The sequence below is a fragment of the Panthera leo genome, chromosome A3 (genome assembly GCF_018350215.1).
Source record: "Panthera leo isolate Ple1 chromosome A3, P.leo_Ple1_pat1.1, whole genome shotgun sequence".
NCBI lineage: Eukaryota > Metazoa > Chordata > Mammalia > Carnivora > Felidae > Panthera > Panthera leo.
Genome location: NC_056681.1, coordinates 86740364 through 86766170, shown reverse-complemented (window position 1 = coordinate 86766170; position 25807 = coordinate 86740364). Strand labels below are relative to the sequence as shown.

At 48.1% G+C, this 25807-nt stretch overlaps 1 protein-coding gene and 1 long non-coding RNA gene across 11 annotated transcripts in view; both read left to right on the top strand.

The window, feature by feature from the left end:
* LOC122216163 overlaps positions 1 to 16409 on the top strand; it is a 103922-nt gene extending 87513 nt beyond the window's left edge. For 8 of the 10 annotated variants that reach the window (XR_006200751.1, XR_006200753.1, XR_006200759.1 and 5 more), the window contains 3 exons: positions 9830 to 9987; positions 13565 to 13628; positions 15916 to 16409. This is a non-coding gene — a long non-coding RNA (uncharacterized LOC122216163). The remainder of the gene's footprint in view (positions 1 to 9829; positions 9988 to 13564; positions 13629 to 15915) is intronic. The other 2 variants (XR_006200746.1, XR_006200748.1) reach the window with 2 other exon arrangements.
* Positions 16410 to 17128: 719 nt separating this feature from the next.
* On the top strand, positions 17129 to 22446 carry ASPRV1 (aspartic peptidase retroviral like 1). Its single transcript, XM_042930326.1, has 3 exons — positions 17129 to 17312; positions 18362 to 18414; positions 20364 to 22446. Exons 1-3 carry the CDS (start codon positions 17129 to 17131, stop codon positions 21630 to 21632), a joined length of 1506 nt encoding a protein of 501 aa, XP_042786260.1. The 3' UTR covers positions 21633 to 22446.
* The last annotated feature ends 3361 nt before the right edge of the window (positions 22447 to 25807 follow it).

Genomic DNA, 25807 nt, shown 5'->3' with positions numbered 1-25807 from the left:
TAGGAAGGTTGTATCAATTTATATTCCCACCAGTAGTATAGGGGAAGGACTTTGCCAAGCTAATAGGTATTACAGCAGCAATAATAGTGTGAATTTAGTGGGCATTTCTTTTTTCTTTTTTTAAGTATATGAATATTTTATTAGGTCATATATGCAGGAAGTTAAAAAACATATATCATTACATGAATGATAAATGTAATGTAAATGCTATGATGCCAGCTATAGAAATAAGCATACAGTTTTGGAAACAATGTTTTGTCACTCTTTTTATTTTATTTTTTTTAATTTTTAATGAATTTATTCATTTTTAAAGATTTATTTTCTTGAGTAAGCCCCCAAGTGGGGCTCAAACTCATGACCCCAAGATCAAGAGTCACATGCTCTACCCACTGAGCCAGCCAGGTGCCCCTGTCACTTTTCAAGTACTGTTTTTTTCTGGGACACCTGGGTGGCTCAGTTGGTTAAGCATCTGACTTTAGCTCAGGTCATGATCTCCCCATTTATGGGTTTGAGCCCTGCGTCAGGCTCTGTGCTGCCTGCTTCAGATACTGTGTCTCCCTCTCTCTGCCCCTCCCTCTCTCTCTGCCCCCGCCACTTGTGCGCACACTCTCTCTCTCAAAAAATGAATAAACATTTTTAAAAAATTTTAAATATTGTTCTTTCTGGATTTTTTCTTTCTTTTTTTAATTAAAAATTTTTTTCAGGGCGCTTAGGTGGCTCAGTCGGTTAAGTGTGCAACTTCAGCTCGGGTCATGATCTCACGGTTCGTGAGTTCCAGCCCCGCATCAGGCTATGTGCTGACAACTCAGAGCCTGAAGCCTGCTTTGGATTCTGTGTCTCCCTCTCTCTCTGCCCTCCCTTGCTCGTGATCTGTCTCTCTCTCTCAAAAATAAACATTAAAAAAAAAATGAAAAAAAAATTTTTTTAATTTTAATTTCAGTATAGTTAACATAGTGTTATATTAGTTTCAGGTGTACAGTACAGTGATTCAACAATTTCATATGTTAGTGCTCATCAAGATAATTGTACTCTTAATCCCCTTTACCTATTTCACCCATCCCCTCCCACGCCTCTCCTCTGGTAACCATTAGCTTGTTCTCTAGAGTTAAGAGTCTGGTTTTTGGTTTGTCTTTTTTTCTTTGGTCATTTGTTTCTTTGTTTGTTGAGAGAGAGAGAGAGAGAGAGAAAGAGAGCACACATGTGGGGGAGGAACAGAGGGAAGAGCAGAGGGAAAGATAGAGAATCTCAAGCAGGCTTCATGCCCAGCACAGATGGACGCAGGTTTGCTCTCTGTGAGATCATGACCTGAGCTGAAATAAAGAGTTGACACTCAAGCAGCTGAGCCACGCAGGTGCCCCTGTTCATTTGTTTCTTAAATTCCACGTATGAGTGAAATCTTGTGGTATTTATTTTTCTCTGACTGATTTATTTCACTTAGAATTATACCCTCTAGATTTATCCACATTATGGAAAATGGCAAGATATCATTCTTTTTTATGGATGAATAATATTACACTTCTTTATCCATTCTTTATCTATTCATCTTCTTTATCCATTCATCTATCCATGGACACTTGGGCCGCTTCCATAATTTGGCTGTTGTAAATAATGCTGCTTATAAACAGCATGTATCCCTTTGAATTAGTGTTTTTCAGGTAAATACCCAGTAGTGTAATTAGTGGATCATAGGGCAGTTCTGTTTTTAACTTTTTGAGGAACCTCCATGCTGTTCTCCACAGTGGCTGTACCAGTTTGCATTCTACCAACAGTGCATGAGAGTTCCTTTTTCTTTACATCCTCACCAACACTTGTTATTTTTTGTGTTTTTCATTTTAGCCGTCCTGACAAGTGTGAGGTGATATCTCACTGTGGTTTTGATTTGTATTTCCCTGATGCTGAGTGATACCGAGCATCTTTTCATGTGTCTGTTGGCCATCTGGATGTCTTATTTGGGAAAGTGTCTTTTCATGTCTTCTGGCCATTTTTTAAGGTAGCATTTTTTAAATGTTTATTTTTGAGAGAGAGAGGGAGTGAGCATGTGTGACCAGGGTAGGGGCAGAGGGAGAGGGAGACAGAGGATCCGAAGCAGGCTCTGTGTTCTTTGCACAGAGCTTGATGTGAGGCTCGATCTCACAAACCATGAGATCATGACCTGAGCCAAAGTTGGACGCATAACCAAATGAGCCACCCAGGCATCCAGTGAGCATTGTTTTTAATAATTAAAAAAAAAAATTTTTTTTTTTGGGAGTGTGAGCCAGAGAGAGGGGCCAAGGTGGGGGGAGAGAGAGAGAGGGAGAGAGAGAGAGAGAGAGAGAGAGAATGAATCCCAAGTAGGCTCCATGCTCATCACAGAGACTGACATAGGGATCAATCCCACAACCCTGGGATCATGACCTGAGCCAAAATCAAGAGTTGGATGCTTAACTGACTGAGCCACCCAGGCATCCAAGTTGAGCATTTTTTAATGGCTAGTGGGTTTATAGACTCTTTTCATCTGTCTGGTAATCACTTATACTTTTTGTTTTTGATTTCCCAATCATTGATAGGGGGTTTTGTCAATGTCTAAGCTTTTAGCTTCAATTCAACCTGACATACAGCCAATGTCAGGTAAGCATCTAGAAAGTCATCACTGCATCCTGCAAAGTCACCAAGGCAGTGTCACCCAGGAAGGGTTGGACTGCCGGATGTTCCCTGCAGGCCTTGTTTCTCCTGAAGAGGCCTGCCCTGAGCTATGGAACCTGGGTGACAGTGAGGTGTGTTCTCTGAGAGAGCAAGCTCTGCTAGTAACCCGAGGCCAGCTGTGTACAAAGAGCAGTACTGGTAGGCAGTGACATAAAGAGCTCTGTCCAGTAGTCAGGAGAATGAGGATTTTGTCCTGGTTCTTTTACCACCTATGTGAACTTGAGCAAATCTGGTCCATTTTCTGGGCTCTCTCTTTTTCATCTGGTTAATGGTGAGGATCTCAGGGACTGAATGGACTGTTGTGAAGCACTTTGTAAAGCACTGTATGGGTGGGTGATACGGTTATAGGGAATGATGTCATGAAGGGGACTGAGCAGTGCCTTATGTGGATAGTATGAATCTCAGTTCACCATCCCAGAAGGACAAGAAATGCTCTTGGGACTGACTCAGTTCTAACCCTGAGCTCCAATTGTATTGACGGGGAGGAAATTCTATTGCTATCATTATAGGCCCCTTCCTGATAAGGGTCAGCCCAGAATCCAGGAGGCTCATGGTGCCCAGGAAAGAGGTACTGCTGTAGGCTGTGCTCTGTCTCACGGGCCCAGGTAGCCTGGGAGGCTCAGACTCTGCCCTCAGGCCATGCCTAAGGCTTTGTGCCCTGGACCCTACCTCCCCACCTCTGAGGCCCACTGCTTCTTGAAGGTGCAGGGCACTGGTCTGGATTCTCTTCCTACTCCTCAGGGTCCCACTTCCCTCTCTACTTTCATTTTCTCCCTCCCAGGGTGGCCTTCAAGACACTCCTCTGAGTCTGCAAGAAACTCAGGCTCAGGAAAATAGATGCAAAGGAGAAAAGGGCCCAGGGTGACTTCTGTCTAGTTCTGAAACTCAAAAGAGGACAGATTTAAGACTTTCTTGCAATGAGAAGGAAAAGAAAAAAATGCAGTCATCTAAACACAAATTAATGTCTGAGAAAATAATCTGGCCACACTGAGAAGAAATTGGAAGATATGTCCTCTTGTCCAAATACTGTCACAAACCTGTGGTGGGTCCTCAGGCATGCCATACATTGTCTCTGAGGCTATTTCCTCAGCTGTGCAGTGAGGGGATGGGTTCCATAAGCTCTAAAGCAGCCCTGGACACTCACCATCCCAGAGTCTTCTTGGGAGGGGGCAAGGTTTTCTTTTATTTGACATTCTTGACCTTTCCCAGTCCCTATCGTGTGACCTGACCAGGACCCCTTTAGCAGCATTTCTGATGGATTTTCCCTGAGGCCTGTTGTTGGTCTAATCTATGAGGGTTTCTCTTGTAGGTCTGTGTAATCATCACAGTAAATATGAGCTAGCTCTGGGCTTGGCCTGAGTGCTCATTCAGTCCAGATAACTTTCATTTCATGAAAGAGGAAATAGAGGTCAAGTAGCTTTCCCACAGCCACATGGTAGGTGAGGGGCAGAGCTGTCCTTCTGAAGCCAAGCTTTCTAGCCCACTGGCTTATGTCCCCTCAGGGATGCAGAGGGGACCAGAAGGCAAATGTCCTGGGAACACTGTGTGACCATCCTCAGAACTAACCTAGGAAAACCCACCCTGAAACAAACAACTCCCAGGTGCTTGTGTCTCCCTGGATGCTGAAGAGATGGAGAGAGTGTTGGGAGGAACACAAGGACTCTCTCCCTAGGGTTCTCTGGAGATGAGAGCAAGCATTCTGAGGAAATATTCTGAGTTCGGGGTCGCTACCTGGACTCAGGCCCAGGACCCTGGCTGCATGCCAACCCTGCAAAGGGCTGTCTTCCTTTCTCCAGTGGCTGGGGACAGGCACTAGTTGTGTTCATGCAAAAGTGGTCTGAGAGTACCCTAGCCTGGGCTGGGGTGGGGTTGATGAGGTTTGGGTTTACATCCACTCCCTGGGCAGACACATGACACTGTCATTGCCACTCAACGGCAGGGACCCACATTTAGGGCTCATTACCTAGAGACAGGTCCAAGAGGGCCTGGAGTGGTGCAGCTCAGACTGACACAAGCAAGCCTCTGCCTTAGTGGTTCTGTAAAGTTAATCCCTTCACTGTCCCCACAGAGTTACTCCTACTTCTCTCTTTTTCATGCCATGGGCTAAAAATTGGCTATGGAAAAGGAGAAAATCCCAAGGCATTGTGACCTTCCAAAGATGCCTTCTGTGCAACTTTCCTGATGAACTTGTTGGGAAATGGTATCTTAATTCATATTGAGGTTATATTGATGCAAAAATCGTGTTGGACCATTTCTCCTCATTTGTACTTGTTAATCGCTTCCTGGGTGGCGCTGGGCCAGGAACTGTGAATATAGTTGAAATCCAAGACAGAAGATTTAAAGGACATCCGTAATTTTATAGATGGAAATAGGACAACCCAGAGATGCTAAGGAGCTCATTTAAGGTCACACAGCTACTTGGGGCAGTTGTGGGTTTGGAACTTGAGGTTCCTGCCTTTCAGCCCTGTGCTCTTTCGACAGCGTCTTACACAACTTACAGTATGGTTGGTTGCAGGAGCAGGAACAATGGCTTTGGAACAATTATAGAACTCTAAGGGGAACAGAGATCCCCTTGCTGGTGATTTCCCACCCACTGGCTTGCTGCCAGTATGTTTTTTACTTATATATGTTTGTCTGGGGGTGTAATTTTCTTTTGAGAGACTGGGAAATCCCATAACTTAAAAAAATGATTTGTTGAAATTGAATTCCCAGATTTTTGCCCAGTTTGTGCTTTTTCAGAGAGAGAGAGAGAGAGAGAGAGAGAGAGTGTGTGTGTGTGTGTGTGTGTGTGTGTGTGTGTGTTTTATGGGAGGTATTCTAGACTTCCTGTCCTCAGACAGTTTCACATAGGTTGATCTGAGTTAGGGCTCTCCATGTATGCTTTGCACAGGGCACAGTGACAAAGAGGAAAGTGGGAATGAAGTATGGGGAAGAGGTAACTTGCGCCCATGCGGGAAGGAGATGTCATGCCATCTTACTGACTGTGACATTCTGAACCTGGAGGGAGAAGGGGGTCTGCATGACTGCCCCTTTCTTAACCCAGAAGTATACAGGTTTTGATTGCTTCCTGACTCAGTGTTAATATCAGTCATTCATTCACTCAAATAATTCTGGAGAACGTTCAATACATAATGGTCTAAAATCACCTCTGGGCAAAGGCCCTGTATCAGGTTCCAGGAAGGATGTGTTCTATATCCAGGGATAGGTCTTGGTTGGTCTCTGCTCTGTGGGAGAGAATCAGTCTCCTTCAGGTCCCATGGCCTGCATGAGGGCTCCCAACTCCACCTCATTGGCTCTGGGGTTGAGTCCTGGCTGGTTCCGCCTTCTGGGTTTGGGATGAGGGTGAAGACTGCTCATCTACACTGCTACATCACCAAGATCAGATTGGAGAGAGGGAGGTACTGTGGGGCTGAGTCTGGCTTTTAAGGACAGTCGCTACTGTAGCTCCTCTGAGAAGCTAGTGGGTGGAGAAGCAGGGGTGGGAGGATCATAGGTTTCCATCCTTCCCTGACTTACACCTGACTTTTTGTCAGAGAAGATGAAAACCGGGCCCACTACCCAAAAGTGAACACAGATTTGGATCTCATGAGAGATCAGAATAGAGTCTCAAAACAGAAATCTGGGGAACTTGGTGCAGGAATGGGGCAGGCCTGAGGTGGCCAGTCCTGGGTCAGAGCCTCCCTGGGCCGCAAGTGGGGAGAAACAGGGCTGGGTGGGACAGAACCTCGGTTGGGTCACATTTCTAACTCCTGTTATTTTGGAGCTGTGAGTTGGACAGGTTTTATCTGGCCTGTTTTGACCCTCCATGAGGCAACAGCTGGGGACCAGAGGAGAGATGGAGAGCAGCAAGCATGCTGTTCTTCTTTTGGTCCATTTAGCAACTTCCTCTACTTTCTGAGCAAAAACAGGTATAACCCTTTGTGTCCTGAGGTGTGCAGTCTCCAACATATATGCCTGTGGCCCTAAGGACATCTGGAAATTCTAATCGAAAACAAGTTCGCTGACCATGGGGAAAAGGTTAGGGGTACATTATATACGCAGCCTTGGCCAGGCTCTTACATTCATCTGACTGTTCATTCAGCAAATAATTTTTGGGCATTTGCTTTGTGTGATGCACAGTGAAGGACACGGCCCAAGTTTTATTTATGAAGACATGGGCCACAGGGAGAAAACCGTAACTTGGCTTCTGTCTCTAAGTGAGTGAAACTGGTAGTAAAGTCTCTTGGCAAATTCAAATGTATCTGCTGCAAACAGATCCTTTTCCTCAAGTAATTCTGGGTGCTTTCCAAACTTACCAATTTCCTAAAGAATGGGGGAGGAGGCTGGGAAGCTCTTCAGGGAGAGGAACAGCATGGTCAAAGGCCCTCTGCTAAAGGGAGCAAGGCCCCTTTAAAAACCTAAAGGAAGGGGCTACTGGGTGGTTCAGTCAGTTAAGTGTCAGACTCTTGATCTAGGCTCAGGTCAAGATCTCACAGTTTGTGAGATTGAGCTACACTTCAGGGCTGTGCTCTGACAACATGGAGACTGCTTGGAATCTATCTCTCTCTATCTATCTCTTCCCTGCTCATGCATGTGCACTTTCTCTCTCTCTCTCTCTCTCTCTCTCTCTCTCTCTCTCTCTCTCTCAAAATAAATAAACATTTTAAAAAAAACTGAGGGAAGGTAGTGTGACAAGAAAGGAAAGGCAAGTTTGCAGGTTGGGCTCTTGATGGGTAAGTGGGATCTCTTTGTGTGCCTCACTCATGATCCCACTTCACCATCCCCCCTGTTCACCTAGAACACCCCTTTCCTTCCTCACATCTCAGTCCAGTCATCTTGGCTTCCAAGGAAAACTGCCACCACAGCTGCTCTGAGAACCCAGTGGCCAATTCTATCACCCAGTGTCTTGATTCTTACCCTGTATCTCTCCCTTCTATTTCTCAAATCGATCCTTCTGAAAGGCCTGTAATTCTAGACTGGGAAGACTTCCATTGCTCCCCATTGCCTTTATCACTGTCAGAATCACTATTTATCAAGCTTTCTCCATATGCCAGTTAAAACTCTTCTAGATCTGGTCTTGCCTTCCTTCATGGTCTTCTCTTGACCCTTGAAGGCTAGCCAAACTGAATCACATATAGTGGCCTGCATTCTTATGCCTCAGGGCCTTTGCACCATCTTCCTGGAGCACTCTCTCACATTCCTCCCCTAGCTAACTCCTGCCTACAAAGCTCAGATCAAGGGCTACAGCTCCCAGGAGCCTTTGTAAAGGTGTCCCCCTTCTGCTCTTCCCCAGAACCCTCCATAGAGCTCTATCAGGGGGCTGATTGCCTTAGTTGTATTTCTCCTATTAGAGTTTTCCAAGAGCCTGGCTCATTTTTGCATCCTTAGTACCTAGCGTAGAATCTGGCGCATAGTTAGTGATAAATAAAAATTAGTAATGAAGGAATGCATTAGTGAACAAATGAATGAATTCTGCTTGGAGTAGGGGGTGCTCACTAGGGAGATAATATTTGAGGTGAGTCCAAAAGAATGACTTAAGAATTTGTGAAGCAGGAATTTTAATTTCAGGGACAGGGAATGGTATGTGCCAGGCATGGAGGTTTGGGAGAGTGATATGCATTAAGGGAACTGCAGCTAGTTCTGCAGCTAGGGCAGAGGTTGAGTATGCAGGATATGCCAGAGGTGGATCTGGAGAGATGGGACAAGGGGCAATGACTGTTGGGCTCTGGGAAGCCTGACTTTGCTGAGTACAGAACAGAGCAGGACATAGTGCTTTTGATGCCATGAGGAAGATGGACAGGAGCGGGCAGTGCCACGCTGTGGGGGACTGGGAAGAAGGTGATGGGGGTGTGAGCAGAGCAGCAGGCCAAGGGACAAAGATCAGGGGCAGACTCCAGTGGGGCTTGGATGGCCATGACCTGCAGTCAGAGGAGGTTTGAGGGTTGTGGGATGGTGATTCCATGGTTTCTGGCTTGAGTTCCTGTGTGGGTGGTGAAGCCCCTCACCAAAATGGCAGCCTGGAGAGGAGCAGATTCGAGAGCAGGAGAATGAGTTCAGTTTTGCTTATAAGACATGAAAAATGTGGCTCTTAAAAACTGAGAACAAACTGAGGGTTGATGGGGGGTGGGAGGGGGGGGGTGGGTGATGGGTATTGAGGAGGGCACCTTGTGGGATGAGCACTGGGTGTTGTATGGAAACCAACTTCACAATAAATTTCATATATTGAAAAAAAAAAAAAAGACATGAAAAATGTACGTTGGAAGGGACCATCAGGTTTGGAGAGCTTTGTGAGTTCAAGGCAGAGCTAGAGGGATGGGGTCAGATCCAAGTGTGCTCAGATGATCCTAAGAGCTGAAGTTAAATATTCAGGAATTTTGTGAGACAATTGTTAAATTTGGCTATTTTTAAAAAATTAAATTATATAAAATTACAATTAAGTAAATTATATTAAAAACAGAAACTCACCACTTCTAAGGATTTCAGAGTATTTTGTTTATGCTTTTAAGATGATTTACATCTGTTATATCTATGAATATACTATATGATGTTGTGTTACTGTGTTTTTCTTCCTAACTCTGCATTCAGAGGCATCACATTGGTAGTTTGAAATCAGCCATGGTAGGAATATTTGCACCATGGAAATTGATAAACACCAAACATCAGGGCTTGATTTATTGTTTTGTTGACTGTCTAGACTTAAAATTATGGAGAAAATGTTAATATGCACATTGAACTTATATACATATTGTGCCTGTAGCTATTACATTGTGAATGGAACAGAGAAATTGAGCAGATGTTCTTCCAGTATTCAAAAAATATTACCTGATTCAGTAAAGAAATTGCTTATACCATTGACAAAGGAGTGAAGTTGCAACATGTATCTTGATTGTTTCACTTTCATTGTTTCAACCAGTAAGTTGGCACAAGCAAAAATATCAACCAATATTCATGTTAGAACTATATTCATTTGTCAATTACAATTATAGGTTAGTTATGGACTTAGCAGGTTGGTAAAAATCAATGAAAGTATTCTGTAAGATTCAATTTACTATATGCGATTTACAGTATAGACTACTGTATATTTTACTACTACTTGTAAATTGCTAAACATATTTTATGTCAGTAAAATTTACAATAAACTCATATGTGCCTGCATTTTTTCCTCCAGAGGGCCTGTTGTTATATATTTACCAGCACACCACTGGGCAAATTGCCTTAGGCTGAGGAGAGACCAGAGACCAGATTGGACTCTTTGGAAAGATTCCCAGAAGAGGGAGGGACTCATCGATGGAAAGACGCTTCCATCAATGGAGAGAGGAGGGATGGGTAAGTGAGGCTTAGGTACAGGGATTAGGCTGGAGGGGTAGAGAGTTCTGAGAAAGGATGCAGGGGTGAGGAGAATCTGGGGTGGGAGGCAGCTGGGCTTCACTATTTCCTCTGCCAAGTAGGATGCAAGCTGTGTCCTGAGAGTGAGAGGCAGACAAGTGAGGAACGGAGGCGGGGTGAAGGTTTGGCCCAAGTGATCAGTGAGGGACACAGAGAAGGGACCTGGGAGGATGAGGCTGACTCAGGAAGCCAGGGGATGACCATAGTGGCAGAACTGTAACCATGTGGGTTACAAGGTGGGGGAGTGACCTAGATTTTGGCCATAGGCCAAGCCCTGCAGTGAGGATTGCTATTTTATCTCCCGGGACAATCCTGGAGGAAATCAACGCTGGGAGAGGTTAAGTCCTTTATCCAAGGCCCAGAGCCAGTTAGCGGCTGAGTCAGGATGCAAACTGAGGCAGCTAGGCTCTGTTGACAAGGCAGGAGCTTGCACAGTGGCACATCTCTCCTTGGCAAAGCCCCTTAGACTATGCAAATAGGAATCTCTTCAGGACAGAGATCGGCAGGGTAGGTGTGGCCAGCCACTTGGCAAGGGTTTCAGGGCATCAAAAGTACTGGCAAAGCCTCCTCAGCCTGTGGCCCATCTGGTGTTTGCCAGCCAGCACATTCTTGCCACCACTCCACAGTGTCTACTGAAAGCGAATGATAATGAATTGGCTTGCATTTTGTAAGTTTCTTCGTTACTTTGTTTCCTAATAACTCATTCTTATTGTACTTTTAAAACATAAAGTACATGCAGACTGGGAACTTAGAAAATCAGTCCTTCCCCTTAGAACACTTGAGAAGCACTGTTCTAACCCATCCTTCTAATCACATTGCTCCTCTGCTAGAAACCCTGAGTGATCCGTGCTGGCTGTAGCAGAGGTTTCAGATGGTAGGTGGGGACTGGTTTGTGGAACTTAATTACATGTGTCATTACCAGCGTTAAAAAAAAAGAAAAAGAAGTCAAGTGAAATAGAAGATATCAGATTATATTACATGTAGTAAATACATTTTTGTTTCATTTAGTTATATATTTCATATATTATAATGCATGTTTGTACTAGCGTATGATGGAAAATGTCTTTCTATGATCACGGTAAATAAAAATGTTTGAGTGCCACTGGTCTGCAGATAAAGATGACATTGCCAGGCCTGGTGTTCCAAGTGTAAGGGGGAGAGTGATTGCTGAGGAAGAGCAGGCAATGCTTCCTGGGAAACGAGCAAAGGTGAGCTGGGTTTGGAGGATGTCCAGGTTATGGATGAGCAGAGGGAACAGTATTAGCAAAGTCAGAAAGACCATGACTTTCATGCCTAGATTGTGTGTCCAACTCCAAGAGGGCCTGGGTCATGCCACTGGGGACTTGCAGATAGCATAAGAGTTGTAGTACCTGTGATAGGAGCTTAGGGGACAGAGCCCATAAGTCTGCCAGGGAAATCTGGGAGACTTCCCAGAGGTGGCAGTTCCTTAGATGAGGAGAGTTGGGGTTTGCCAGAACAACAGGCATGTGGAAAAAGCCTGGTCAAGTGAGGATCTTATAAAGAGGCACAAGAAAGCCCATCATGTTTGGGGAACCATGAGCCACTTGGTATAGGTGGAGCATGAATTAGGGAGGAGGACTTCATGTGCTGTGTTGTAAGTTGAGATTTTATTTTGGGATGAGGAGCCATGGGGGAATTTTGAGCAGAAGGATGACATGAATGTTCCTACATCTCAGGACTCTGGCAACCTGAGGAGAGTAGATTAATGGAGAGGATACCTGCAGGACCATTACTGCAATAGTTGGGCCTGAAGGAAGGCAGTAGGGGTGCAGGGGGGAGACTCAGGAGGAGCCAGCAGAACTTGGCCACCCGTCCGTGATTGGATTGGGCACTAAGAGAAGGGAGCAGGCAAGGGTGACCCCCACTGTGGCTGACTCAGGAAACTGGCTGGGTGATGGTACCTTTTGCCCAGAAAAAGAACACAGGGGGCCGAGAGGGTCCGAGGGACAAGATAACATGTTCACTGTTGAAAGGGGCACCTGACTGGCTCAGTCAGTAGAGTGTGCAGCTCTTGATCTCAGGGTCATGAGTTCAAGCCCCATGTTGGGTGTAGAGATTACTAAAAAAAAGAAAAGAAAAGAAAAAAGAAAAGAAAAGAAAATGGCACCTATAGGCGGGCATGACAATGGAATCTCTCTGCTGGAATAGAGGAGAGAGATTAGGCCAGGGATACAGCCTGGGGAGAGTGCAGAGTGAGGAGAAAGCACTATCAAGGGGGCCTCAGGGAGAAAGGAGCTCATGAGAGACTGAGGGGAGTGGTCTTTGAGGCACAAGATCCAGAAATTTGGGTCCCAGGAGCCAATGGGGCAGAAAAGACTTAGGGGGAAAACCAGTCATGCAAATGCTTCAGAAAACCAAATTCCCTGAAGGAGCCATGGGATGTGGCCATTTGGGAGGCCAGTGATGCACCATCAAGGGTGCAGAGGTGGGTGGTGGGGCAGGAGCCAGAGGCTTTGGGAGAGAGTGGGGTAACACAGTGAGGCAGGGAGGAAGCAGGGCTGCACCTTTGTGCAAATCAGAAAGGGGTCCCCTGCCTCCAGGCAGATTAACCCCCTCATCCCAGCATGCTGGCCTGGCCAGAGGATGCGGGCTGGGCTTTGGCCCTGTGTGCCCCACCATCAACATGCCAATGCCCTGAGTGTAGGCCAGCCTTTCCAGAAATAGGAAAGAAGGAGAGAAGGAGTCATTGACCAAGGAGAGTGCTTGGTCATAGACCAAGACCACGTGAGGGGTTTATTTTTTTAGGATGTGAGACACGGGTGCACGTTGACTTGGATGAGAGAGGGGAACCTGTGACAAGACAGAGAGATCTGCAATAGGCTGGGTGGGCAGGTGGGCAGACAGGCAGGAAGGGGCATGCCTCTGGTGTGCTAGGGGCAAGGCTGGTGTTGTTGCCATGGAGAAAGGGAAGGGACTGAGGAGGAGCAGGGCTGTGTGCTGAGCCCACAGCCTGGGGCCCAGTGTGCAGGCCACTCCTGCTGGCAAGAGTCAGCTGAGAATCTCTGCAGCTGAGCAGGGATCCTGAGACACAGCTGAGACTGCCAGTCCCGGGGGACCAGTGGTTCCGGTGCCCAGGACCGGGTGACATCTAGAATGCAGGCTCTGGGTCGAGAACTGGGCAGACCAGGCTGGAGAGGGTCTTGGCACAGAGCTTTAGTTTACTTAATTTACCTTTTACTGTGGAAAATTTTCAAACATGCCCAAAGGTTGTGGGAAACTCAAACGAACCCTCTTATCATTAGACTTCAGTGATTATAATGATTGTCAGTATTATTGTATGACCCCCCCCCCCCGTAAGTACTTTTTTAAAAACTTTAAAAAAAATTGTTTAATAGATTTTTTTAGAGAAGTTTTAGGTTCACAGCAAAATTGAGCAGAAGGTACAGAGAGATTTCCCATATATCCCTGGTTGAAAACTTTATTTGGAAATAATTTTAAGCTTACAGAAATTGCAAGGACAAGTTTCTTTATTTTTAAATCATGTTTTTCTTATTAGAGAATATGTTCTCAGAATGTATATAGAGGAAAATTAAGATCATTCATGACCCTACCACCCCAAAGTAAGTACTATCACTCTTCTGGTGTATTTCCTTCCGGTCTTTTTTTTCTGTGATTTTATGTACATATATTTTTAAAAGATAACTGTTTCTTTTTTTTTTACATTTATTTATTTTTGAAAGAGAGTGTGTGTGTGAATTGGTGAGGGGCAGAGGGAGAGGGAGACACAGAATCTGAAGCAGACTCCCTGCTCCGAGCTGTCAGCACAGAGCCCAATGTGGGGCTCGAACTCACAAGCCACGAAATCATGACCTCAGCTGAAGTCAGATGCCTAACTGACTGAGCCACCCAGGTGCCCCTTATGTACATATTTTTAATTGGACTTCTTTTACCCAGAAAATAACCCCATTCCTCAAAACCTTCCTGATTGGTGTGTCCATATGAACTGGCTCAGTCCCAGGGCCCTCACCCCCAAAGCCCTCCACAGAGACTGCAGAGAGCAACAATTGATCCAAGTTTGTTGTTTGTGGGTGCCCTCATTCCTTGGTTTCAGTGCTAATTCAGGTTTCCTCTTAACATTCCTCTCATTTTTGTTTTTCTTGGGTAATATTGGTTGATTTCTGTGGGATGAGTTGTCCAGTGCTCCTTGAACCACCATCTTGCCTGCCTCCCACACTCATCTCTGGATTTGGGACATCTGTGTCTGAGCCTCTCTCCCCAACTCACTTGAGCACTCTCTGAGGGTAGGGCTCCGCTGATTCATCTCAACGTAAGGCACAGCTGGCCTCAAGAAATATGTATGGAACTGAATCAGCCCATTTATTTGGCATTGCCCAGTCCCATCTATGCTGCAGTCTCTTGCCTTATATTAATTTACACCCACCAGCATGGTGTCTAGAATACAATAGGTGCCCAATAAATGTATGTTACTGCCGCTACCAATAACATGGGGATTTCTATACATGTTAGGTCTCTGCCGTTTTTTCCTTCTTCCCTTTCCTGCCTCCCCCTACTTCCAGATGGTAAAGAAAAGATACCATTTCAACATGCCAGAGGGAAGGTGCCCCCTGTTTGTCCCCCTGTCTTCTGTAAGTTGGGAGTAGATCTAAGTTGGCAGTGAACTCACAAGAAGCAGTTCCTTGCTCTGAGGCTTTGCATTGTTCACAATACCAATTATCATTAGCAGTAATTAAAACTATTTCAGGATCAGTTCAAAGCTGTCTTTGAGGTATTTTAAGTTGGACCAAAATCCTCTATGTATCTAGCTCTAAACCAAGTTTCCTGGTGTCATTAGAAGCCCACTTGTATTTGGAGAATACCCAATCTGTATATTTTGATTGCCTGAACATTTCATAAATTTCAGGGGTGATTGTCACAAGTGGGCCAATGCCCCCAGGGCTGTTTAGACTGTCTTACACGTCCTACTCTCCCACTCAATTAAGTGAAGGGGACCATGGAGATGGGAGAAGAGGTAGGGGTCTGCAGAGGGTCTTTCCTTAGAGCCAGGCCCTCTGGCCAGGTGGAACCCCTAGGCCCAGAGTGAGGGTGGCAGAAATCAGAACAGGAAGAGATGAGGGCTTGGTTTAGGGTGGGGGCATCAGGACTTGGGAAGAAGGTGGGAACCCAACTGGGAGGGCCAGGCTGTGAGGAGGGGAGCAGGGAGGCCTTGAGAACATCTTAAGTGATACTCATATTTGATTGAAAGATAAAAACAGGGAAAGAACCACTTTTGGCATGTTGGACTTCTAGGGAGTTAGCCAGCAATCTGTTCTAACTCTTGGTTGGCCCTGGCCCTAACCCTGGGCCTGGAGGACTGACAGTAGCATTGGGGCCTGAGATGGCTGTTCCCTAAACACCTCCACAACTCTTCAGGACCCTCCACGATTGGCACCAGACATCTTGCTGCCTGTTGACAGAGTGGGTTCAACTGGTGGGCTAAGCTGGGTGACTTCCTCTTAGAGGGCTTCTGAACTGGATGGCAAAGGAGGGTGGAGGGCAATTCAAATGGGAAAAAAAGAAGTTCTGGAACAGTGGAGAACTGGGGAAGGGCCCTACAGGCAGAAGTACCGTTTAGTCAGGGCAGTGGGACCAAGAAGGGGGACCAGTCAAGGAAAAACTATCTTTCCTAAGTACCTTTGGCCATGACTGGTGTGAGTGCTGGGTAGTTCCTGCTCCGAACAGTGGTGTTTGTAGTCTGAGGGTTTGTGGTTTGGAAATAGGAACCTGCTGGTGTCTTGGGTTTCCCCATATGCCCTGCTTTGCTCAGAGCCCACCAGACCCTCTTGGTCTCTGATCTGAATCCCTAATTAGATTTTTGTGCAGCATTCACATCTTTGCCCTTCTTTTCAGCTTGAAGACCTGATGCCATGCCCCACTGAAGCAGAATGCCAGCAGCAGCTGTGGCCCCTGCTCCTAGGAGCTGTGCCACCCACCCTACACATGCACACACCCACACCAACCCCAGGGCCCAGGCCTCAGCCTAGGCTGGGGGGGTTGTGCAGGAGTGGGGCAGGCAGTCGGGGCCCAGCTCATGGTGGTGAGTACCCAGAGAGAGGAAGAAGGGAGGACATCATGTCCTTGGCCTCACACGGTCAGGGGGAGGCAGAGGGCAGGATGACCCACTTTCAGAGTGGCGTGGCTGTGACTGGGACTGCTTCACATGGTCAGTCTGCATATACATGTCAGTCTTAAACTCTTCAAAAGGGGCTGTTAAACATCTGTATCCTGTTTTCATTAGCTTGTAAGCCATGGTGATGGGGACCTGTCTAGTTCTCTGAGCTAACAAGTGTGCCCAGAGGCTAATAAACAGCAGATGCCTCTAATAAATATGATTTTAATACTCAGTGTAAATGTGTGTGCAAATACATCTGTGAAATGAAAGGCAGGAGCTGAATTCTATATGCAAGTTGCACAATTTCTTAGCTGTTTTGAAATAAGAACTGTAGTGTGACTGTGTATGGATGGTATAGGTTTTGGACTACAGAATGTGTGTACAGGGTGAAGGGAGTGTTTTTTTGTGGATAGCCTATATATGTGTGGTGTGAGGTAAGGGGTATGTGTGTGTACGTATATGTTTGTGTCGTGTGTGTGTGAGTGTGTGTGTATGTAAAAGAAGTCTCCGTCAGATCGGTTGGAGAAAAAACCAGCTACATAGTTTACAAGATCTGGTGCGGAATGAAAGTGTAGGGCCCCTTGTTCAAAATTACTGGGAATTTCAAGACAGCTGCAACAGCACGTCAAACCGAGCTTGGCCTTTCTGAGCGTGGAGCCCCATATGACTTTATAGGTTGAACGCCCACGATCCCTGGCTGGAGAGTGTGCACCTCCTTTCTCCCCTCAGCCTTCCTTTACTACCTTGGTAAGTCCTTGAATCCCTTTGCTCTTTCCCCATCTAGTTCCCGGGGTGATTTGGGGAGTGTATGGTGCTAGCCAGAGGCAGCCCAGAGAGGAGCTATAGCAGGTGGCCTGCGCATCTCCTGGTCCTCCTTACATTTCAGTCTGGACCTCATCACGGGTACCATCAGGTGTCTCTCTGCTTCTTGCTAAAAATAGTCTCCTGGGGATGTGCACGCCCCCTCCAAGACCCCCCACTGCCCATCAAGGGCTTCAGTTCCTGGGAGCCCTGATGGGCCCTCTACTGATCTTGTGCCACATACCACAACTACCTGTGGGGAAGAGATGGCAAAGGGGATCAGCTGCTGCTGGGGCAGCACTGGGGCAGCAGAGCTCACAGCCCCGAATTCTCAGTGAGGGGGTGTGGAGGGTGGGGACTCCTTAAGTCCTTCCTGTTTATTGCCCTGATTTACCTCCTCTCCAGTTAAGTATGGTGTACCTGCTTCAGAGCACACTCAGGAGATGCTAATGGATAATAAAGAGGGTGTTCCCGCCCCAATACCTATACTTGTCAATAATTAGCAATGATTTCCTAGGTTCTGGGAGGAGGCAATGGCACCCGGCCTGCCCCAGCTGGTTTAACTCATCATTGTAGCATTAGCATAGCAATTCCAAGGTCCCTGAGTGGGGTATTCCACTCATACCTGGGGGTATTCCAGGTATGGCTTCTCCCAAGGGTTAAGGGAATTTGAGAAGTTACTTCACCATGTTCCTGATCCTAGCCAGAGACCGGTCCCTAAACTCAAGCCCTTCCAGCTCCCCTAGTAACCATGGGACTCCTGTGGTCTTCTGTCCTGGGGATTCCAGATGGGACTGTGTGAACAGAATGCCTGGAGGGCCTCCCTGAGGAAAGCCAATGGCCTTAAGCCAAAGGACCCAGGAGTGTAAAGGTTGTTTGGGCAAGTGTACAGGGCAAGGTAGGCAAGAAAGGGGATTCTGGCCCAAGTGATTGAGCAGGAGTAGAGATTTCAATAAACTTGTTAATCACTGGCCGTGGGGTTTGACCTGCCCCAGAGAGAGGGAGTGACAAAGGCCCCCATGCAGGGGTGTGATGACCAGCTGGCTTTCCAGGAAAAAAAAAAAAAAAGCCCTTGTTAAGAATCTTCCAATGTCTGTGGTGTAAATACTCCCACCAAGTCCAATTTCAAGCTGCCACTGGTTTAACAACTGGCTTACAGAATTCTTGAATATTTAACAGCCAGCTCTCACTCACTTCCCATTAGCTCACTGTCCCCACCAGAGGCCGTCAACAGCACAAGCCCCCAGGACCCATCCGCATGCCTCTCTGAGCCCAGGCTCCCACTTCCCTGGCTGTATTGCAAAATGTTATGCATGCATTGGACAGTGCATGAGCCCAGGCTTGAGACAGGCCATTTAGCCCTTCATGCTCCTTGTGCTTCAGTCCTGGGGGAAGGCTGGCTGGTCAGCCTTGCGGCTTACCATGATGCTGCTGAGGTGATGGATGTGAAATGACTTTGCCAAAGTGAACAGCAAACCTAGTCAAGTGAAGTGCCACAGCCCAAGGCCCAGGGACTACCTATTTCTAATCTGGAGCAGTGGGGAAGTCTGACTCCATGCCAACCACAATGGTTTGACAAGCCCTAGTTTGGAGCATCTAGCAGTTTGCCATCTGACAAGCCACCCTGCCTCTCCCCTCCCTCAGTCACATGCAGCTGCCTCACACACTCCCACTTCCAGGAGACCAGGTGTGCAGGGTGATGAACACCAGGTAGCCAGGAAGCCACTAGGTCAGTTCCCTGAACCACAGAACAACACAACACCCATCCCAGGGGTTGGGAATCTATCCACAAAAGTCCACTTGTAGAAGGGGCTTCCTGGTATTGTGGCCAGGCCATTTCTCTGGGTGCAGGGTTTTCATTGTGCAATCTTCTCAGAGACCCACCTGTACTTGACTCCTTCCCAGTGACTCCATCTCTCCCTCCTCTGGGCTTCTGGAATGGTACAAGGGCCCCACCTTACTTAGCCAGGCAGCTGTGATGAGAGGTGTTGACCCAGCTGCCTCTCTGCTAGCTCACTGTGTCAGGTGGAAGGGGCTGAGAGAGCAGCAGGGCCATATCTTTCTGTATGGCCAGGGACCCTGGGACTGTCCGGAGGCAGGACTGGGGCCAGGGTCCTCTGGGAGTCAGCCAGACACTGGGTGATGAATGGTACAGGGAGCCGATGAGAAACAGGCTCTGGGCCAGGAAAAACAGCCCAGAGCTACAGGTGTTCTGCTGTTCCTGCTCCTTTCCTGTCTTAATCCCTCCTGTTTGGTGACAGCACTCAGCCAGGCCTGGAGACCAGCAGGGAACACCTGGTGACCTGAGAGTAAATTTCTATGGGGGATGGAGATGGTCACATGTGTCTGGTTTCTGTGAACGTCACACTCCACGTCATTGCAGGAGACAGAGTTACAGATGACCCAGCACACCGCACGGCAACACATGCTTGGCTGGGAGTGGGCACACATGTGAGAGACAGAGTAGAAGACTCCATGGAGGGGTCATTTGACCCCTTGATCATTTGAATGGGGTCATGAAAGTGGGCCCCCCCCCCATCTCCATAGCCCCAGTCTCTCTGCACAGACTGGCCCCAACCCTAGGACTCACAGATCTGCCTTCTGGGAATCCCTGGGGTGGCCCAAGGCAGCCTGCCCTCCTCAGCAAGAGATCACACAGCCAACTTCCTCCATCCAAAGCCTTCCAGAACCTCACCACTGGCTTTGCCAACATGGTGGACATTTCCCCTTCTCAGAACATAAGGGAGTGAGATTCTCTGGCTGCTCTTTCCATGAATGAGCAGGTGAGGGGGGAGAAGGAGGGCTGTAGCACTTGGGGAAGGGGCTCTCTTAGAAAGTTCCTGGAAGGTGAGAGGGAACAGGAGGGGAGGAGACAATACTGTGGCCTAGAGGATGGGGTCTGCCCAGAGCTGGAGCCCATCTGGATCCCGGTGTACCCTCCCAGAAGTTCAGGGTTGGCACCAACCCACTTTAGGGCCTTAAAAAGGTTGCTCCGGCTGAGGTCTGGTCCCCCACAAAGTGCTGACTCTGGATCGGATGTGATGAAAGAGGGAAAATGACTGTAGCAATTGAGTTCATGGCAAATGCTTGTGTGTGTGTCCCCTCATTTAAAAAACAATCTCTGTGCATTGTTGATTCTGGGACTGTCCTCTCTCTGCCTCTCTGGAGAATTTTATGGGATTCCAAGCTTGGTTTAGAATGTAGGAAAAACACCTACCCACCCCGTGCTGTGCACAAAGTAGGAGCCTAGTGAATGCATGTGCCTTTTCTTTAGCCGTTCAAAGTGGTCACTTGGGGTTGAGGGAAAAGGGGCTTCCCCAGCCTAGAAGCTGATGGGCCTTTGGTCCCTGCCTCCCCTCCTTCTTCCCTCTCCAGCTGAGGACAGATACCTGGATGTCATAACATACTCCGTGTCCTCAGCTGTATATTCTGGGACACAGGCTGGGGAGGGTACCTGAGTAGGTCCCCTCTGACTGAGGATGGACTTTCTTGCACCGTGGGCTGCCCTGTACCAGTCCCAGGATGGATGCAGAAGGGTGAGGCACTAATCCTGCTTGTTGGGCAGGATGCTGGCAGGAGGGCGGGGATGAGCAGGGGCGGGGCTTCCAGAACAAAGGAGAATGGGGAACCCTGGGGGCCCAGGCTAGGCATCAAAAAGGCTCTGCAGAGTGAGCAGGCTATCGCAGCTGCCTGCCTCTGTGTCCAGCAGTCAGTCAGCCAGCTTGCGCCGGTCCCTTCTGCCTGCCCCAGACGGGCACCAAACAACACTCTGCTTAGAGAGGCCTTGTTCTCCAGCGTGATTGCGCCCACACTGCTCTGTGGTTTTCTCTACTTGGTGTGGGTTGCTGCTGCAGTTCCAGAGGAGGGCAGAGGGATGGCTGAGAGTGGAGCCAGGAGCCGGGAGGGCCGTCGGGAGCATGCCTTCATCCCGGAGCCCTTTGATGGAGCCAACGTAGCCCCACACCTCTGGCTGCACCGCTTCGAGGCCATCAATGACCTCAACCATTGGGACCATGTCACCAAACTAAGGTTCCTGAAAGAGTCCCTCAGGGGAGATGCCCTGGAGGTCTACAGTGGACTCAGCCCCAAGGACCAGGAAGACTATTGGGCTGTGAAAGAGACCCTCCTGAAGGCCTTCGGGGGGCCCGAGGCCACCCACAGCCACCTGCCCAAGGAGATCGTCTTTGCCAACAGCATGGGTAAGGGCTACTACCTCAAGGGGAAAATTGGCAAAGTGCCCGTGAGGTTCCTGGTGGACTCGGGGGCCCAGGTCTCTGTGGTCCACCCCAACTTGTGGGAGGAGGTCACAGATGGTGACTTGGACACTCTGCGGCCCTTTGAGAATGTGGTAAAAGTGGCCAATGGGGCTGAAATGAAGATCCTGGGCATTTGGGATACAGTGGTGTCCCTGGGCAAGCTGAAGCTGAAGGCAGAGTTCCTAGTGGCCAATGCAAGTGCTGAAGAAGCCATCATTGGTACCGATGTGCTCCAGGACCACAATGCCGTCCTGGACTTCGAGCATCGCACGTGCACCCTGAAGGGGAAGAAGTTCCGGCTCCTGCCTGTTGGAGGGTCCCTGGAAGATGAGTTCGACCTGGAGCTCATAGAGGAGGAGCCCTCCTCAGGGGAGGGGGGACAGCAGCTCTCCTACTGAGAAGCCCCCTTTTCTTTACCCCCCAAACATTGGTTGGAAGACCCACCACAATGGAGGGGAAGGGCCGATATCCCCACTGGGGTCACTGGGTTTTGCCAGCCCTCTGGGTTTTGCCTCCTCCTCTTTCTGCAGGGGCCTTAAGCTGCCGCTGGTGGGGGAGGCTTCTATCTGAAAAGGCACAGGTGAGGGAGAACAGGCTGGCCATCTCAGTGGGAGGGAGAGTCCTCTTGGTGGTCAAGCGGTTATTGCTGCCAAAGATTTAAGGCTGGAAGAAGGTTCCAAGAAGGCTAGAAGTGACTGTCTTGGAGAGAGAACTGGGGCACCCCGTCAGATCGATCCCCTGAGTTATGGCTCAGTCACCTTGAGGTGCATGCAGTTTATTTCAGCTGGGCTGGGTCCTGGCTGCAAGATCCTCACAGGCAAGACCCAGCGCTTGCGGATGAGGGTCACAGCTGCTCTGGGATTCTTTCCTGTTGGGTCTTCCCACCTACCTGTATGATGTAGTTTCCTTCTGTCATTGCTTTGAAACCCATCGAGCCTTATGCCAATAATTCATTACTTCAAAAACCAATAAAAATTGACTCATGGAAAGACCACATAATGTGTTGACTGGGGATGAATGGAATGGATGTGAGAGGCTGGGTACAACAGGGAGAAAATGTCAAAGAGAAGGAAGATCTAGTCAGTGAGTGACTAGCCTGGAGATGTAAGAGAATATATACACAGTGACTGTATATATGTTTTGGATTTTCTAAGATAGCCTCAGTTTCAAATATTTTTACTTATTTCTTCCATAATTCCTCTAATTATTTCAAACTCCAATATGTTTGCATCCAAATTGCCTCTTATCCCCAAGAGTGACCCTAAAGTTATTTGTGAGGTGCTGATTGGAGATAGGAAGATTATGGTTATTGTAAACAAGTGGGCAAGTACCTTCCTGACAAATAGTTCTTACAGCCACCGGGGAAACAGAGGTGACCTTGGAGGCAGAAAGGTGAGGGGACAAGTGTTGACCTGCACGGGGCAGCCCAAGGGAGTCTGGAGGACAGAGGAGCAGGTAGCAGTGGGCGCTCTGGCATCAGGAGGACAGCTCCTTCCTGGAGGGACTTGGGGCCTGAAAGAGAGAGATGGGATGAAGTGGGGAGGACATTCCTAGATCTGGGAATGGGGTGTTCATCTCTTTTAGGGCTCTACCTCATATCTGCTCCCAGGTTTCTGCCTCTCTCTTTGGAACTCAGTAGGGTTGGAAATTTGGAAACACCCAGGCTAAAAGATCTGCAGGGAGACCAAGGGTGCAAAGCCTCAAGAGCTGTTGAAGATGAAGGCCATCTTCCCTTCATGAGGGTGGGATGAGCCTCTCCTGGAAGTTTCCACCCAGACATCCGTCCCCAGGGGAGAGACAAATAGCTAAGCAGGAGCCAGAGGCAGGGATGAGTCTTTTTTCTCAGAAGCCCCTGGGGACTTGACCCTGGCCCTCCTGAAGCTGCTCTGAGCCAGGGGTGCGTGCTTGCTTCCTTCTCAGAGTCCAGCTGTGATTCTCCTGGAAACTGAGGCCCAGGTGCAGCCCTAATCCTCATGATTACTGCAGCCCATCCCTGCGCAGCCAAGCGTATTAAAAGGAATTGGCTCCAGGCTCAGGGCACGTGAGGCGGTGGGCGGTGCTGGATCAGAAGGAAGTCTTTTTCCGGTGAAGTGAGGCCTGGAGAGGGGGTGCCCTGTGAGAGGCCTGGCTGTGGAGGTGGGAGAACTCCAGAAGGAGGTAGGAGGACTGGGGAAGGGGATGGTCTCCTTGTGCCTCCCAGGTCCCTTTCTCAAGTTTGGTTTTCAGCTCCTAACAAATGTGGCTTCTCTCCTAGGCCAAGCCCTCCCCTCAGGGGACAACCCAGGTGGCACCTCCCTGTGACCTATTTTCCTTCAGGTCCTTCAGATCCGAAGCACATGCGGGGCTGAAGGAGGGAGGGTGAGCCTGAAGGAGGGAGGGTGAGCCGTGGGAGGGTAGGGAGGTGGACAGGGGATGGGGAGTTGGGTGCCAGGTTGGAACTCCCGGCCAACACCCAGGTTGTCCCTGCTCTGCCCTTCCCCAGGTACAGCAGCTGCTGAGCCCCGTCCTATGTGAACAGGAACAGGGTAACCTGTATCTCTGCTGCAGAGATGCTTGCTCCCCTGTTGTGAGTGAGGGGAGCCGGTCTGAGCCACCAGCTCTCTCCCATGGAGAAAAATGAGCCCCAAGGTGGGTCCAGCCAGAGGGGAAATCGGTGACTTCTGAAGCACAGGCTCCCATGATGGAAGGAACTAAGCGGTGGCTCTTAACCTGGGCGGGGATTGGGGGCCAGAGACCTGAGACAAATGCTGTGCGTGTGGTTACAAATGCAAATACGTGAAGGTGGAGCCTGGGCTGCAAGACCGGTGACATGAGCCTCTGGGAGAAGAGCATCAAGGGGGGAGCCCTGGAGAGCAGCTAGGAAAAGTAGGTTGTGGGCACATCGCAGAGGGCTTTGTGCCTGTGAGGAGTTTGTGCATAACGTGCACACAAACATTTAAACCGTGGAGGATCAGAAAGACCCTTCCAGCTTCTGAGTGTGTGATGGGAGTACAGCAGCAGCGGCGAGTGTAGCTCTGGAAGCTAGGGTACTATTCAGACTTAGGGTCTGAATTTGAGATGATAGAAAGGAGACAGGGAAGGTTGTAAAGGTTTAATACTGGCTGTACATTAGGATCACCTAGGAGCATCAATTAAAGCTGGTTCTTCAGGGTCCTACCGGGCAGCCAGGCTGCAGAATTTGTGGTCTACATCCCACCTGTCTATGTCCCCTTGTGACCCAAAGGGTGACACCCAGGCCAGCAGAAAAGCAGCATCAGTGGCCCCCAGACCATGTTAGAAATGCAGAATCTCTACCCATCCCCCCAGACCTGCACCTGAGCCTCCACTGAACAAGCTTGCCAGGTGATTCTCATGCACGGGAATGTTTGAAAAGCTCTGGCCGAGAACAATCTAGTTAAGGGGCAACTCATGGCTCCTGCAAGGTACCCACTTCTCAAATAAGACCATCACACCCTAAATGGCTACTAATTCCCCACACTATGCTACATAATTCCTCATGCCTTATCCAGCAAACATTTATTCTACTTTTAAACTTTGGTTTTGAAATAATTTCAGACTTCCAGAAAAGCTGCAAAAGCAGTACAAAAAATTTCCATCCATTTCACCTAGTTTCCCCAAATAGTAACATTTTACCAATTAATCTTATCTTCTCATTCTCTCCTTGTCTGTATCGATGTGTATAAACTGTTTGAAGATTGCAAATAGATATGCATTTACTTCTAAAGATTTTAGTGTCTATTTCCTAAAAAACAAGGGATTCTCTTACATAACCACAATACAGTGATCAAAATCAGGACACTAACGTTGGTATACCACTGTTTTTACCTGATCTGCAGACCTTATTACATTTTTCCAATTATCCCAATAGTGACCTTTATAGCAAAAGAAAACCACTGTTTTCTGGTCCAGGACTCAGTCCAGCCACACACTGCATTTGTTGCCATGCCTCTTTGGCCTCCTTAACCTGAATGAGTCCTCAGTCTGTCTTTCATGCCCTTGACATTTATGAAGAGGCCAGGTCAGTTATTTTGTAGAACATGAGTCTACCTTTGGCGGACTGATGCTTTCTTGGGCTTAGATTCGGGTCATGCATTTTTGGTGGGAATGCCCAGAAAAGTGATGATGTGTCCTTGCCAGTGCACATCAGGAGCCTCGAGGTGCCTGTTGGTTCATTACTGGTGATGACTTAAATCCATTGGTCAAAGTGTCTGCCCAGGTTTATCCACTGTGGACTATTTTGTTGTGTATAATTAATGTTTTCTGGGTTGATCCTGTGAGACTATACAAATAGCTTGTTTCTTGTCTTGTCAGACTTAACCACTAGATCCATGGATGATCTTCGTCTGCCGATGATGTTTCCAATTCTGCTCCCTACATTTATATGCAGTCCTTCAACTCTGAGTTTTCCCTTACTGTCTATTATTCATGTCATCATAGACTCAGACTCTTATTTTATTCCATGAGTTATGGTCGGTTACTACCATTATTTTGGCCCTCAAATTATTTCAGATTTGGCCTTGGGAACCTCTTCAAATTGGCTTCTGTCTTCTTGGGCCATATCCCCATCATGATC